Source organism: Megalopta genalis, chromosome 8 (genome assembly GCF_051020955.1).
Source record: "Megalopta genalis isolate 19385.01 chromosome 8, iyMegGena1_principal, whole genome shotgun sequence".
In the NCBI taxonomy this organism is placed as follows: Eukaryota; Metazoa; Arthropoda; class Insecta; order Hymenoptera; family Halictidae; genus Megalopta; species Megalopta genalis.
This window is the reverse complement of record NC_135020.1, coordinates 8,301,165-8,318,531: the sequence shown is the minus strand read 5'-3', so window position 1 is coordinate 8,318,531 and position 17,367 is coordinate 8,301,165. Positions and strand designations below refer to the sequence as shown.

Below are 17,367 nucleotides of genomic sequence, written 5' to 3'. Positions count from 1 at the left end.
CTCCGTTGAATTTACGAATAGTGAAATTAAAATTTCAACGAAACCAAACCACAGAATTTGCAGAGCAAATTGCATAAACAGCACAAAGAAATTTGTTCATAATCGAGATTTCGACAAGTTACCAAAATTAACCTGAATGTTCATCACATCCTCGAAGAAACTGAACATCATGTAATCGTCGAAGCTGCCTCTTCTCTGTGGCGCACAGGCCAGACAGGTGCCGTTCATCCATCTTGGAAAACGTTTGAACTCTTCCAGACAACTTTTCACATTCTGAAGTATGATAGTATAAATTTCACCCGGTGAGGGCCTGAGAACCGCTTCCGAAGCGATCAACACAGCGTCCACTTGGAAAATTGGCTTGGAATTTATCAGTGTCTGGTTGAACACATCCAAATTTTGCACGATGCACCTAAACGACGGTCGACTCTTATAATTTCTTATTTGATGGATCATTCGATTACTCGTTCATTTAGATAATTGTATGAAGAAACTGACGTACGTTATGAAAGCGTCAAATATTTCCTTCTCATATTTTTCATAGAAAAGCTGCATGGACGGGCTCCTCCCGGTAGTGGTCCCCAATACCAAACTTTCCAGCTTTTTAAGCAACGGGCCCAATGACTCGTAGAGTTTTCTCATCGAAGATACCAGCTCCGTTCTTTTAATATGTATCTCGTGAAAGTAAGTCTTGGAAGAATAATCGATAATAAGTTCAATGTAAACAAGATAAATTCGCTGATGCAAAAATGATAATTGACGAGAAATCTAATTGCATTCTTAACACATTAACTGACGAGCGTATTTGCTTGCTTTTATTTACATATCATGGAAAAATATTATAGAACACGATTGTATATTGCGAACATAAAAATTTTGACACGTTCGAACGTTCACTTATTGTTTTCACAACCATATGTATATATATATATTTACACGATATACAGTAATTTCTCTCGGAAATTCCAAATTTCGGGTTGCTGTGAATTTCCCTGTGCTAGTATTACGCCTATGTAATGTATTGCTACGTCGATGCTAAGAGTCGACGGAGTTCCCGGAAGACAACACAAAGTGCTCTATTTGAGTGTGAGTCGGGTAAGAAAGACTGCGGAGCTATAAGGTACGTGGTTGGTACTAGGTACATGACCGTCGAATTGTGCCATGTGGCCTCTGATTTGCATTCGAATCGTGGCATGTGGTCTCCGAATTGCCTTCGAATTGTGGCACGTGGTATCTGAATTGCCTTCGAATAGTAACATGTGGCCATCGAATTGCCTTCGAATAGTGGCATGTGTGTTCGAATTGACTTCGGTCTTGTTATTCTCATAAAGCATCACACGTCAGTCACCCTTAGAGTTCGGTAGACTTAAGACGATTCGTATCGTGACTCCGATCTTAAATTATTAATTACTAAATTCCACGTACAATCACAATTCAGTTTAGTATTGAATTGCCTTCGAATCGTGGCAAAAGATTAGAAACAAAAAAGTTATGTTATCGTTTTTATTCTAGCATTACTATGTATTCGTATTAACGTACACCGACATGCAAACCGCTGCCTTTTTTTGCCGACTGCCCCGAGTTTCTATAAAAACGAGCCGCGAGGCCCGAAGAATCGCGACATAGTATTCTCAGATCTGCCAGTTTCAATTACAACCTCCGAACATTTCTGGTAGAGATTACTGTAAAACGTTGTCTGTTCGCATACTCTACACATTTTTATCGAGTTTGGTTGCATCGGTGAACTATGAACGTCGTAACGCTGCTGAAGTTATAGCGTCGACTATGGCCACCGCGTCAGTCAACGTGTTCACGAATAGAGGATATCAAATTCCAACGGACCATTTCTAGATGATCATACGAAGACGAAACGAGAAACTATGATCGAAAATTGGTTGTGATAGATTGGAAAAATTTGTTGGAAAAATTTTGCGAAACGAATCGAACCTTGCATGGTAAGAAGTCGCCTTCAGGTAATTCGGAAGACAGAGAAAACAAGTTATATCGTTGCATCTCGGAGAATATCCTGTTGTTAAGATCGTTCTTCATGTGGTTTACTTGATCGATAGTGGAGCTCAAGTTCTTTAACAGTTTTTCGCAACTCTCGCCGAAGTCCGCTATATTCAGAGAATCCCAGTTGATGCGCGTCACTCCAGGTTGAATATGTTTTTCTATATCCATCAACATGGATTTCAATAATTGAATCTGTTCAGAGTGAAAATATTCTATAAATTACTGATTTTGAGGAACTAAAAAGATCCACTTACAAATTCCCCTACTTGTTATTAATTTAATGCATAAAAACCTTTTATACTCAGACGTCTCGTTCGAGAAGTCATAATAAGATTGTATCTCGTAAAATCCGTAGTCAATACGATGTTTAATTAATTATTTTTGAGTAATTATTACCAACAGATTCTATATATTATATAGAGCATAACTATATTCTCCGGGTGCAAAGGGTTAACGTTTAATTTTAATTAAATTTAATAATAAATAATTGATAAATTAGAAAAGCATACGTCGGCTTTACTCAGCTTATCCAGCATTGTATTATACTGGTTGACGACTCTCTGCAAGATGTCTATATCTTTTCTCAACCGATCCTTTTGAATGCTGATTTCCTTCACCGAGGTGGACAATTCGAAACCCAACTGCTCCATCAATTCCGCCTGCGAACCGATACGAGCGAGTGTAATACTTAAGAATCGATGAATTCGATGATTATTCTTTGAATCGACACCTCTTGAATGATCTCCCAAACTTGCCAATCGAAGTTCACTTCGAAATGGAGTTGACACTCGATTAGAACTGAACCACTCAAGAATTCGGTCCACGTTTGCTTCGCGTGGACTCCGGCTTTCTCCGCGGACGAGGATACCGCCGAACTTTTCTCCCTGTGCGTCGGCAACAACGATTTGCGTTCGTGTCTGATTTCACGAAGCTGTGGCCTCGAGCCAGCGATTCCTAAACTTCCTATATCGCCTCTGGAAACTATCAAATCCATTAAAAAATAAAGCTCTGCTGAAATATTCGAACACAAATCCGAAACTCTACATTGGATTACTCGGAAAGTTTGTGACAATTTTTAAGGAAAATACAAAGACTTAAACAATAACCTTGTAGAAAAATACAAATTTCCTAATACCATGTCAGGGTTGAACGTATTTCTTTCGAAAAGGGATAACAAATAATCATTTTAAGTTATGAATTATTTCAGATACTTCATTAGCTTTATTTTATGAATAACACGTGCAAAGTAATTATTCTGTACTTTATTAAAATAAATTTTAATTTCAATTGTTTGTCCTAGATAAAATAATACATAATTTAACATAAGATGTTGAATTAAATTAAACGATTCATTGAAAATATGGGAATTACATCGTCAATTTAAAATTAATGTTTTCATTCAAATTAAATTTAAATTTCAATACAAATTGAAATTGAATTTCAAAATCAGATATAAATGAATTGAAATTGAAATTGAAATTGAAATTGAGATTGAAATTGAATTTGAATTTGAAATTGAAATTGAAATTGAAATTGAAATTGAGATTGAAATTGAATTTGAAATTTGAAATTTGAAATTTGAAATTTGAAATTTGAAATTTGAAATTCAATGTGAGATACAGATTCACAATTTAAATGGAATACATATTTTTAAGCATAATGAATAGAAGTTCAAGCTGAAATGTAAATTAAAATTCAAACTGGATCCTGACCGACGCATCAAAATTTTTGAAAAATTCGACTTACCGATGCTAGGTTTGGACAGTATAGTGTCTCCCTTGTGAACGGTGGAAGGTGTAGAACCAAGCGATCCAAGCTCCTTGGATTTCGCTTTCTTCGACACATGAATCGTCTGCACATTCCTTCCTTGCTTGTGATCAGGGAAGGTTAGCACACCTACGTCAGATTTCATGTTCTAATCACCTTTTCCTCGATGTAAAGAATTTCCAGCAAAATACAATGTAATGGACCTTTATCCGTTTCGGACTGCACCATCCTCAGTATATTTCTCTTCATAGTATTTGATGCGATCGTCCGAGCCTTGGTTACCCATGCAGTAAATTTGGCCTCCTCGAAAGCTTTGAACTCTTTTGCCACCTCGTGATACTGGCTGAAGGCGACAAGCTTAAAATCGTTGTGCTTCAACTCTTGAACATCTTGCAGAAACAGAACAGGTCTCCTTAGACGATGAAATAGCTGCCTAATCCAGAATATAGCTCCGGCCATTGGTGGATGGTGAGTTAACAGTGGAGGAAATCGTTTTCCTGAAAGTTAGGCAACCTTGAAAAATTATTTCACGATTAGACTGCGGATGTTATACATTTATGACAAAATTGAATAGATCTAATACAAAACGCTAAATATTTTTGAATAATTAAAAAATGCTGTTGCAATTATTTTCAATTCAATAAAATAATTCAAAAAGGAAAGGAACATCTATCTTGCATATTGATAATTTATACATCGAATCGACCGATAATTATACATCGATCTAGAGAGAGAGAGAGAGTTAAACAAAATAGAAATTATCATTTGTTATTAGCATTAAATATAAATAATGTCACCTCCGTCAAAATTAATCTTCTCTTGTTAATTAAACTACATATCTCAAGCTATTTACAATTAAATACGTTTAATAAAGAAACTTCATGATTAATTAAATGCTTGACAACAGACCGAAACTGGTAAATAAAAGTAATGAAATAAAACTATTTCGTACTCTGCCGATATTCCTTTGTGTTTCCCATAAGTCTCTTATGTAACTTCAGTATTTTTAGATAAATTCTATTCCCTGTAAGTGTGTATATAGCTTTAATAGTTCTAGAAATTTATTCTACAAAGAAAGCTCTGTAAAGAACACGTCACTTGCTGGAATGATCTTACCTCTATTGTATATGCCCTCGACAATGCTGACTTCCTTGCTGAACTGTTGCACGATCACGCCGAACTTTCTCAACAATTGTTGCTGTATGCTATCTCTGGTCTTCATGTTCTTGAACATAAGCAGCACCTCGAGCGCTTGTTCCGCACTGATCAGCACCATGAAGCACTCGTCGATAAAGAACCTGGCCTCGTTCTCGAGGAAACGGACTGCTTCGTAAAACGACGCCATCAGGGCCTCCCAATTCTCTTTGTTGAACTCGTCGTAGATGTTGAAGTCCGCTTCTTGGATCGGCAAAATCAGCCGGCCAACCCTTTTTATTACCGTGTCGATTTGCGCCGGGTCGCTGATGATCGACTTCAAGTACGGGCCGAAGATGTTGTAGAAGTCCTGTAGAACGCTTGCCACTTGGTTAAGACAGTCACAAACCATGGCGATGTACTCGGTATTCTTGAACAGCTGCTTCTGATCGAATTCCCAGCGAGTACCCTTGCCGGACTCCTCGATTTCCAGTCGGACCTTCAGATACGCAGTCTTCCAGGTCTTCAGCATTATGCAAGCACTCTCCGTTTTCTGCAGAACCTCTTCCAAGGGTCTTCTACCAAAGATTTTGTAATCGTTAGCTATTGTTAACTACAATCCGAAGGAGATTAGGCAAATTTGTTGAGATTCGCTAACACTTTAACTGCCATGTCACCGATATGTGAGCAACGAAACGATTCGCACAGATTTGAAAATTAATTTGTACGCTAATCTAGTATATCTTCCTGATTCTATTACGATCCGTCGAACTTAAAAATATTGGAAACAAAGATTAAAGCTAGACTAGTAAAGACAAATACCAGTAAAATACAGGTAGTTTTCTGTAGTTATTCTACTATCTTTAAAGAAACCGAGTGCTGCGAATATCGGCATAAAGTCACCACACTGGACACTGACCAACCACTGACCACTGGCCACTTATCACTGATCATCACTTGACCAACAACAACCACTGACCATTAACCGTTGACTATCGACCCTCGCACATTAAATATTGAACATTGGACATTGAACATTAAACACTGGACATTAAATATTGAATTTTGAATTTTGAGCTTTGAGCTTTGAGCTTTGAGTTTTGAACTTTTGAGCTTATTTAGCTTTTGAGCCTTTTAAGCTTTAAGCTCTTTGACCTTTTGAGATCTGGGCTTTTTAAGCTCTGAGTTTTGAGCTTTGAACTTTGAACATCGAAAATTGAACATTGAATATACATTGAACCAGAGACTAACGGATCACTGATCACTGATCAGTGATTATTGACCAACAATAACCATTGACCATTAACCGTTGACTATTAACTCTTGCACATTGAATATTGAACATTGGGCATTGAACATTGAACATTGACCATTGTACATTGAACCAGAGACTAACCGACCATTGACCAGTGATCACGGACCACTGATCACTGATCAGTGATTATTGACCAACAATAACCATTGACCATTGACCGTTGACTATAGACCCTTGCACATTGAATATTGTACATTGGACATTGAACACTGAACATTGAACATTGGAGATTGAACATTAAATATTGAATATTGAATTTTGAGCTTTTGAGTTTTCGAGTTTTTGAGCTTTGAGCTTTTTAAGCTTTCGAGCTTTCGAGCTTTTGAGCTTTTTGAGTCTTGAACTTTGAACTTTGAAGATTGGACATTGAACATTGATCCAGAGACTGGAACGGTATTTCAAATACCGGTATTTTCAGTAGTTCTTCTACAACTTTTATAGAAACCAAATATTGCGAATTTCGGTGTGAAGTCGCCGCATTGACGTCATACTGATATAGACGTATTTTGGTATAATAGTATAATTCTGGTATAATGCCGGTATATTAGAATGGAAAGATGAATCGCAAATTAAAAGTTTCCAAATACATGGTTTTAGGAATAAAAAATGCATACTTATCGAAAAATATTAATTATATTGTGTATTCGTTCGTAAAAAGATTCTAAGTATAGATAACGAACCAACTATGTAAATATATATTCTTGCATGGAGAACGGTAATCTAATTATTAGCTTTATCGAAGCGATTAATTTCATTTTACGATTTCATTTTTTCGATTGTCAATTTCATTTTACAATTTATTTCAGTATAATTATCATTCTTCGCACTCGAATTTTCCCTCGCAGAAGTCATAACTGGAATACAGATAATTATGGTAGTTTCAAAATAAAAGTTGTTCAAAATGTTGTTTCTGTATCAATATAATCTTATACCAAGTCTTATTTAAAGACAGTAATGATTTACCAGGTTACATTTCGTATTTTATTTGAGGCGTTACATGCTATTTCACGGATAAGTTCTAGCTGCTTGTAGGCCTGAGAAAATTCTCCGAGTGCAAAGGGATAACGTATGGCACCATGATGTGGAGCAATATAGTTACCATCATCTGGGTGTCCTTTTGCAGCAATCTAGGCTGCAAATTAGTAGAACAACATCGCATAGATTGCTAAATTAGTCTAGGACACTTTCCGGCACTGGAGAGTTGTGCAATGATGGAGAGAACGGTTTCTAGTCTGCTAAAGCACCGTGCATTGTTTCAACACAGTTACAAATTTTACCAGGCTGACGTAAATCGTTCTGTGCCATTCAGAGACGGTACAATAACATTTAAATGCGTTACAACTTCTCTCGAAACTAGATCCGGGCAACATTTATTTGAAATGGAAATAGAAGATGATTGTTTGATATAATTCACTTCAGACCGTTAATTTTCAATGCTGTTATTTGAAATTAAAAAGTATTATCGATATTATTGCAATAATAGGAATTTCAAATAATGAATTATTTCGTTATTGTTTTCAGATATACATAGAATAATAGATATAAGATATAAGAAGATATAAGAAATAATTCTCGAAATAAGATACAACCAAAAGATTTTATTTCGAGAAACCTTTACTTCAATTTGCTGTGAGAAAAATTCTCTAACCTAAAATTCAGACCCAGAGCCGATGATCAGATCACCGTACAATTCCCAACCTGAATTACACAATTATCTTAGTTATCTTATATACATATATACAGTAACTCAAAACAAGTATTCGTACACCTTTTAAAACGCAATAACTTTTTCAAAACTGAACTAAACGACTTGAATTCTTTTTAGATGATAGATGGTGGCTAAAAAGCTTTTTTTTCAATTTTGCCATTACTTGAAATAAAAAGAAAAAATTGAAAACCCTCGTTTTTTAACTTCTTTATCTGAGCCTATAACGAAAATTTAAAAAATGCCTTTTGTATAAAAAAGAAAATGGCAGATTTCTTACAGTTTCTGGTCAAAATCGTGATAAAAGTGCGATTTTTGCGATCTTTAATTTATTGTAGCTCGTAACAACGTGAACCGATTTCAATAAAATTTTCAACACGCATGTAAGTTGCCGAGATCTACGAAAGACATTTTTTAAGCTTTTGTTATAGGCTCAGATAAAAAAGTTAAAAACCGAGACATTTTCATTTTTCTGTCATTCCAAGTAATAACAAAATTAAAAAAACAAAAAGCATTACAGTCATCGTCTAGTAGACTAGTCATTCTATCATCTAAAAAATATTCAAGTTATTTAGTTCAGTTTTAAGATAGTTATTGCGTTTTAAAAGGTGTACAAACACTTTTGTGGGTCACTGTATATCTTATATAACGTTATTTAAATTCTGCTCACGTCTGCTGGAAGCATTGCGGCAATATTGAAAACACGCAATTTCTATACATCGAGTCTACTAACTTGAACAGATCCCTGATGCCTAGGTTGTTTATTACAGTTTGACAAAGTTGCCAAGATATTCTTTCCATTAGACCCATCATCTTCTCCTCGACCGAGTAATAGCTCGATAAAATCCAAATCATTCTCAATCCTTCTGTCAACGATGCAATGGACTGCATTGCCAATTTGAAATCGCCCGATTCTGAGATTATCTGTGGACAATTAGTTCTTCATTTCATAAATGGAAAACGAAAGTGGCGAATAACGATGTACAAACTCAAAATGCAGCTAAGAGAGCACGAAAGCCACGTAAGAAATTAAAATTGAAAAATGAGACTTGCATCTGCTAAGGCACATAAACATTGGACAAGTCATGATTGTGACACGTCGTTCGAAGGAATATTTGCAAGCAGTGTACATTTTGTCAATTTCTTTTCTTCGCGTCATAATCTTTTGTTCGCTACCGTACTTGACAAAAAAATAGGCAAATAATTCGAGTATCTCGATGAACGGTGTGCATCTACTCACTTTGAAGTGTCTACTGATAGTCTGGAGAAACCGGTCGTTGTCTCTGGCCTCCGAATAATACTTCCATAGATCCGTGTAGAAGAACTCAAAGTTCGTGGCGATCGGTGACAACACTTTATTCAACAGTCCTAAGATCCTTCGTGCCATAGGGGTCTTCAGTTGCTCGACCAACATCAATAAACCTGTCTCCCGGTCCTTCCAGTAACTGCACTCCGCCAAAGGTCCATTCCCCTGCACCACTTTCGTTTGAAACGATTCCAAAACCTGAAACAATCGTATTTCTGTCAGTCTATTCCTTTGTCCTAGCAATCTAACTTGGGGCTCTTTGGGAGAAATCGATTACTAGATCAACGGTACTTTTTCAATGTGCACTCCCCAGGACATAATCGCGTCTTCGAGCTGCTTGATCACGTTCGTGTTAGTCTCCAGCATCTCGTCGGTGACCAGTGGATCGTCCAACTCGGGGATGGTCGGCATTGTTAGCAGAATATCACCCTCGATGTGCTCCAACGTCCTGATCAGAAACGCAATGGAACAGAATTGTCGTGTTCAATATATTAATTCCGTAAATTATGCTACGGATTTCTTTATAATCGAGGATCGTAAATCATAACTAGGCTAACTAAAGTAAAATAATAAAACAAAATAGAAACATAATCGTAACCAAAGATTTTATGCAACTATAACAAACACGAGCAAATGAGATACGTAACAATAAAAGCTTCAGAAGAATTTAAGTATATAATACTTATTTATATATTTATAATTTAAATATATAATATTGTTTTCAATTTGCTAGAGGTATTAACAAAAAACGAATGTTTATTGAACTCCTGTTTCTTGCAACCGATGCAGAAGATTATTGCAATCAGATTGCGGATCGTTACGGATTTATGTTATATAAAAATTTTCAAAATACATGAAAAAACACGTATCAGGAATTTTTTAGTGAATGAAAATAACTTTTCCTTTACTTTCATATCCATAGAATCACAAACGATTTTAATTTGTTTTAACGAAGGAAGTAATAAAAAATGAAAAGAGAAAGAAAAATATTATTAAAGTATGGAAATGTGAATCTGTGTAAGGATCAATAGCTTAGTGATCACGTATTATCGATTGCATAAATAAAATATATAAATAAGTAGCAGAATTATGTAAACAAAAAGCATAAAATATAAAATGAGAATCTAGAAAGCTAGGAATGATTTTTGCAAGTGAAAAGAAATTTCTGTGAATATATACGATAATACTTCAAAATTCACGCACCACTGTACGCTGGCTATCAGTGTGTCTAAATAAGACAGGATATCCTTTTTGCTTTGGTCCCACTCGTCCTTACTCGACGACAACCTTGGTCTCAAATTGATAGTTACAGCAGAATTACTTTTGCCGGACACTCTCGATGTTTTTTTCCTCGGTTTTGTTTCCTTCGCCGATACTTTGACTGATACATTACTCGGAAGCTGCGATTCTTCGCCATCCGCATTGTTGTCTTTATCTTTCTGCTTCTTTTGTACCATAATCGACACTCTGCGGAATTCCGAGGGTCTTCTGAACACCGAACTCTGCTCGTTTCGTATTGAAAACCAGGTGTTAATAAAAGTTAAGAAAGAACACGTCAAGTTTTGATGTCGAAAAATAGCTGCGAATCTTGTGTGAAAAACAAATCGATCCTTTGATTATTAGAAAGATTAAGATTTACTAAACTGTAATCTCTTAAACTTTGCTGTTTGCATCGCGTACAAATTTCATAGAATACGGAAAAGGCTTGTGACACTAACAATTTCAAACGACTGTCGCGTTAAAACTATTTATTATTTCGGGTCTCAGAAATGACCGAATATCCCTTAGACATTCTAAAAAACGTATCAACGAAGCTTTTCTTAAAATTACAGCTCACACGTAGTAAAAATACATGGAAAGTGGACGCGCGAAGACTGATTCGTTTTACTACAAAATTTCGTTGGAGTGTCGCACAACTCCGAGCGTACAGTAAAGATTAATTCCTTTCAGAATTCGCAACATAAACGTTGCAAAGATGAACGTAATTTCTAAACGATCTATAATTTAACATACTCGAGAATGCATGATCTGCGCCAGATTCGATTGCTCCTCGTCAGAATCGGTATCTTCTATTTGTAACATCTCTAAGAATTTTGGCCCACGGAACTGACTTTCTACCAGAGGCCTGAACACCTAAAGATTTTCATGAATCGTCAATGGAGAAAGGAAAATTTTACAGTACGACGTAATTTCATACAAAGAAAGCGAGTACTACTGGGTAGTTCGATTGCATACCGTATAAGAAGACGATTAATTACACGAATTAATCAATATTATAATAATTATTTTAGATATACGAATAACACAAATAACATCGAACACATGCGACGAAAATGTTACAATTTAAACAAATATACAGGGTATCACAAAATTATGGTAGTTCCGGGAAATGAGGGGTTCCTGAGGTCATGCGAAGTAACTTTTTCCTTTACAAAAATTTTCTCCGAGGCATCGTTAACGAGTTATTAACGAAAAACATTGAACAATGAGAGGCGAACTCGGCTGGCGCGTGGCGGGCGAGCCAACGGGCGGACGAAGCCTGGTTCCGCTCATTGGCTCGGCCGTCTGGCGCCAGGCGAGCTCGCCCCTCATTAGTCAGCGTTTTTCGTTAATAACTCGTAAACGAAACCGCGGGTTGCATTTTCGCTAAGGAAAAAGTTACTCCAAATGACCTCAGGAACCTCTCATTTCCCATTTGCAGTACCATAACTAGACAGCGGACTTCTTTAAGAAAATAAAAATGATTTTCATTAATTCCAGCAGAATGTGAGTTAAATAAAAATTTCTGTCATTCCTTAATAATTTTCAGTGAGATGAAAATACTAGATACAATGTTGGTAAATTCTTGCAATATTGTTATTGTTTTAAATTTCATCTACTCGGCTTTATTATATATGCATAAAATCCGCGGTTTAACCGTAATTGTTCTCTATCGTGAAGCAATTATGAACAGAAATGAATGAGATCTTCGCAATTGGTCGAGAATCGCACTGCTTCGCTTTCGCTACAAGAGTAGAATATCATATAGACCTGACTAAGCATTCTACTCAGGGTGACTAGAAATTTTCCCTGCAGAGATCCAACAACCAAGTACTGAGTGATCTCGGCGTAACATTCTTGCAATGAGTCGAACGATGGCACACCCTCGTCGGTGACCCTCAGAAAATAGAACAATGTGGTTTCCTGTAGCTCAGCCTTGCTACCGTCCACTTCGCCACAAATCAAGTGGAGGACAGGAATCTTCTTCACTTTGTCCACCATTCTCTGCAATCATTTCTCCCATCCGTACACACGGCGAAACCAATTACTCGACGCTTTAGAAAAAATATACAAGGTGTCCCAAAATTATTGTACAAGCGGGAAATGAGGGATTCCTAAAATCATTTGAAGTAACTTTTTCCTTAGCAAAAATGCAATCCGCGGCATCGTTTACGAGTTATTAAACAAATACACTGACCAATAAGAGAACGCGGCTGACGTCCCACCCTCGTGACAACTACCGCTGTGTCAGACGGCCGGCGCGACGCGGCATTGGCCGCAAGGGAGGAGCTCCGGCCGCACTCGCTCTCCGATTGGTCAGGGTTTTTCGCTAATAACTCGTAAACAAAGTCGCGGATTGCATTTTCGCTGAGGAAAAAGTTACTTCAAATGACCTCTGGAACCCCTCATTTCCCACTCATACAATAATTTTTGGACATCCTGTAGTTCAAGCGATGCTGTTACTTTTTTCATCACGTATTTGTGCAGCTCTCCCGCAGGCGGCTGTATGAAGGTCGATGGGTCTGGAAAACAGAGATTTTCAATTTATTTAACAGTTTGAACATCGTTAGTAATGCTTGGATTACGGATTTCATGCACTTGTGGTAAAAACGAATATATTATAGATAAGACACGAAACAGTGGGAATATTTAAAGAATTTGAAAATACTGTTGCATTATGTTCAACGCATTAAAATCGTTAAAGAAAGTAATGCAGACAATTTGTATTTTGCACAAAAATCCACAGTCATGTATAACAGACACGTGCTTTTATCAAATTTGAAAATTCGTTTGTATTACACAAAAGCAATTGTTATAATAATATATTTATATATTACAATATATATAAATATAGTAACATATTTATTATATTTATTATATTTATTATAATATATATTATAATAAATGTAATAATAAATATAAATATATATTATCCATATTATTATTATAAAAAAGTCCATATTATTATCTACCGGGTGTAGCGGGCGTAACATCAGTCGTATCCTTCTTCCGGACTGAAAACAAAGTATCTCCGCTGCTCCTTGTTACCAAGTCCTCTTCGCCTTCCTCTTCCTCATCTTCATCACCCTCTTCCTCCTCGTCTTCCGATTCGTATTCACTGAACACGCTCAACGTAGAAGGTGCTTGAGTCTGCACAGTCGTAGCAGACGGCTGCAGTAGAGAGGAAATCACGCTGGGATCCACTTTCGGAACTTTCATTTTGCTCTTCTTTGATTTTTTCTTCGCCACCTTCATTTTACCCTTTTTATCCCCTTTTCGCACTATCCCTGTCTCAATTAAATCGAGATCAAAACAGACGCATCCAGACATTGCGATCAAACGGTTCATCTAATATTTTGTGTACCGACGAAAATTGGTGCTTCTTCTCACCGGTGTCAAAGACACAATGATTTTGGAGGAGAGAATTCTGTTCTCCCCCGGTTTTTATTCTTCGTAGAAATTACAGTATTTCAATTTTTCAGCAGAAGAAGAACCATTTTTCAATCAAAGATCTTTTCTAATTTCTCATGCGGTTCTAGACATTTACAGTGCTTACGTTTAGCAAATAATATTAATAATATTAATTAATATAATAATATAAATAATATTAATTAAAGCGCTAAACCTACCGACTCCTAAACATGAATAATGTGTGTTACTTTGTGGTGATGTCAAGGTTGAATGTATATAAACCTTTCACAATTTTTATCATAACGTCTGCTTGCATTATGAAATTTATTCGATTATTTCCTACGAAAGGGACCTTATATTTTCAACAGCTTTAGAATAAAAAATGTGAAACCGATCACTTTGACTGGCTCGGTAGATTTAGCATCAACCTCTTGCACTATGATTTCTTTCACAACTGTTTCAATTAGAATTTCTTCGTTCCTAATCATTTCCCTGATAGAACAAGTCAATTCTTGTTTCTTATATGGCGAAAATGAGTAGTTGAAATACAAAATTGTGGAGATTTAAGAGATATTTAATACCACTGCTACTCTACTTTTAACTTATTAATATTACTAAAAGAAACGTTTTATTTCCAATTTAATTTTTGGTTTGAAAAACTTTTATTTTGCTAAAAAATCCGCAGCCCATCGATAAGAAAAGGTTCAAGTTTTGTTAGAGGACGAGGTTGTTAACAATTCGATTTAGTAAAAATTATTAAATTTTCAATTCATTATAATATTTATAAATTTATTATTCATTATAATATTTATAAAATTACGACGTTACTCAGGCTATCCAGATACGTATTATTGCTAAAATATTAATTCATCGATTTATTAATTAATCTCATCCAATAAAATAAGTTTATTAATTTTTATTATTTTATAAAGTTTAACTATAAAACGAACAATTATATTTAAACTTAATCAATCTATTAAATATCAATCAAAAATTATCAATCCAAACTTAATCAACGATATCATAATTATCCTCCGGTAGAACGTTCTTATAATGAATTTCCTATGAAATAAATCCTATCTGAAATAAGTTTTAATATGGCAGAAACAGTGCAATGAATTTAGATAGGAAATTAAGCGATACGAAATGAAACCATTAAAAACACGCATACAGTTTCGTTTGCAGACAACATCAAGAAATCTCTAATTTGTTGGAACTCTGTGAAAAGGCATGCACGGGTACCGTTTTTATGGAACATTACGTTAATGAACCTACGCGATTTCCCTTTCATAGCCAGCGCTGTCAGGGCAGCCAATTTATTAGCCTGTGCGCCTGTTATCAGTCAACATTTAAATAATTCACACCTTCCATCTAATGAATCATTGAATATTCCGTGTTATAAATTAATCGCGGGTACTCACTTTCCCAGATAGGCACTTCCACTTGGTAAACTTCCGTGTAATAAGTCGCGTAGAAGAATATTATCTTCCGCTCGAGATCCGTCACGCCGTAAAGATCGAGAATCAAGAAATTCAGAATCTTGTCTTCGTAATACCGATTGTTCGCCTGTTGTTATTAAAATTTCACGTGAAGGCTACTAAATTGAAGTCTTCCGAAACTATAGTTAATAAAAAAACCAACGATCACGATGCTTCACGAAAATAATATTTAAAACCTGATGCAGGATTCGTGAAAAAAAGTATCGTTAACGAATCTTCAAAATAAAAAATTCATTTATACCGCAATGCTCGTTTCATTAAAGCAATATGTCATTGCTAAATTTGTATATGAATTTTTCAACATGTTTTACGTATCTCCATATCGCAATTCTTTTTACAATTAAAGGACAGCAAATTTTAATTTACGTTGATTAGCTTGTAGAATTGAAGCTCGTGGCCGGTAATCCCCAGAAACTTCATCACCCTGTCTCTGATCCACTGTAATCTACAAAAATCAATTTCCTTATCATAAATTATCGCTAGGCTGCAGACTTTTATACAAATACAGATTTGTACGATCTAGTCAACGAAAACAGAGGTTGCATGGATATTTATGCTTTTTATTATAGATCTCATTACCACGATAGTGATTAAAAATGATATTTCTGTAAATCTGTTCGCGTTACAGTAATTTCTCCCTAATTCGCGCTCAGACAGCGCACAAAAATAAACAATTTGAGAAGAAGAGATGCGATTGTTCGAGCCTTGCGGCTCGTTTTTACAGTTACCAATTGTCAACAAATATAAAAAATCGTACCTCCTCTTCTCAAATTGTCCATTTTTGTACGCAATCTGAGTGCGAATTAAGGAAATATTACCGTACAGTAAATTTTCCCTAATTGACGCTCAGCTTGTACAAAAAATGGACAATTTAGGAAGAGGAGATGCGATTATTCGAGCCTTGCGGCTCGTTTTTATAGTTACCGATTGTCAACAATTTTAAAAACGAGCCGTAAAGTTCGAATAATCGTATCTCTCCTTCCCAAATTTTCCAATTTGAGCAACAATTAGAGAGAAATTACTGTATTCTCTAAGAATGACAAAACCGAATTTATTTAGGCTTCTCTCCATCGTTAGCCTAATGCATACTTGAATGAAGGAATCTATTCAATAATTTCCTTTAAAAGAGTCTTTATAATGTCAACAGACTTAAAATAAATTAAAATTACTGTATTCTGTTTCGTAAACACACACATGCAAACGCTAAAAATAAATACAATCGGTTGGAAATTATTTGTTATTGTTGCTATTCTATACCGGTAGTCCATGTGGGCGATAGAATGCCTGCTCATTGCAGTCATATCATCCAGTTCGTCATCCTTCTCCTCATCCTCATCGAACGTCCCGATATCGAGTGACGCAATATCCGCTTCGGACTCACTCATGTTTCACCAAATCAATTAACGAAGACAAATATATTTAATGTTTCCTATGAACACAATCCTACAACCCTCCAAATAATAATCTTTTTAACACTCTTTTACTCTTTAGATAGAATTGCTATTCGCTGTTCTACAACGAGAATCATTTTACAAAAACCATCAACTAGAAACTATAGCTGTTTGATTTATTTATCCAGCTTGTTCGGTTGTCGCAGAATTTACACGGATGCTTTTCGGATAACTCCGAATACTTTAACCTCGAGGTTTGCACTCCGAATCGATTAAACAAGTATCGCGAGTCTCCAAGTATCGACGTTGCCATGGCAATAAACAGATAATCAACTGGAGCAGAAATATATTTACTGTTTGTCTGTTAGAAAATAAGTTTCGCGTTAATTGATAAATTATATTTGTCATCTCTAGATCGAAGGATTTTGTGATCTACCCAATGATAATTGTTATAAACAGCGACGAAAAGTATTCTCTTGTATTTTTGTATCTATAGTTAACCATATTAATTACGATTAAAGTATACCAAAAGAAGGAACGGAAAGGAAACATATTTTTTACAACGA

The 17,367-nt window shown here is 35.7% G+C and overlaps 1 protein-coding gene across 1 annotated transcript in view; it reads right to left on the bottom strand.

Moving 5' to 3' along the window:
• Dhc98D (Dynein heavy chain at 89D) overlaps positions 1-17,067 on the bottom strand; it is a 60,649-nt gene extending 43,582 nt beyond the window's left edge. The window contains exons 1-20 of the mRNA XM_076524292.1: positions 16,668-17,067; positions 15,777-15,855; positions 15,333-15,477; positions 15,187-15,243; positions 13,473-13,787; positions 12,964-13,022; positions 12,271-12,504; positions 11,254-11,373; positions 10,444-10,742; positions 9,532-9,688; positions 9,175-9,438; positions 8,668-8,858; positions 4,897-5,492; positions 3,984-4,277; positions 3,760-3,909; positions 2,744-2,994; positions 2,523-2,672; positions 1,948-2,205; positions 503-690; positions 133-412 (exon numbers count right to left, since the gene is read on the bottom strand). Coding sequence (XP_076380407.1) covers positions 133-412; positions 503-690; positions 1,948-2,205; positions 2,523-2,672; positions 2,744-2,994; positions 3,760-3,909; positions 3,984-4,277; positions 4,897-5,492; positions 8,668-8,858; positions 9,175-9,438; positions 9,532-9,688; positions 10,444-10,742; positions 11,254-11,373; positions 12,271-12,504; positions 12,964-13,022; positions 13,473-13,787; positions 15,187-15,243; positions 15,333-15,477; positions 15,777-15,855; positions 16,668-16,795 — 4,215 coding nt within the window. The 5' untranslated portion in view covers positions 16,796-17,067. The remainder of the gene's footprint in view (positions 1-132; positions 413-502; positions 691-1,947; positions 2,206-2,522; positions 2,673-2,743; positions 2,995-3,759; positions 3,910-3,983; positions 4,278-4,896; positions 5,493-8,667; positions 8,859-9,174; positions 9,439-9,531; positions 9,689-10,443; positions 10,743-11,253; positions 11,374-12,270; positions 12,505-12,963; positions 13,023-13,472; positions 13,788-15,186; positions 15,244-15,332; positions 15,478-15,776; positions 15,856-16,667) is intronic.
• Between the last annotated feature and the right edge of the window lie 300 nt (positions 17,068-17,367).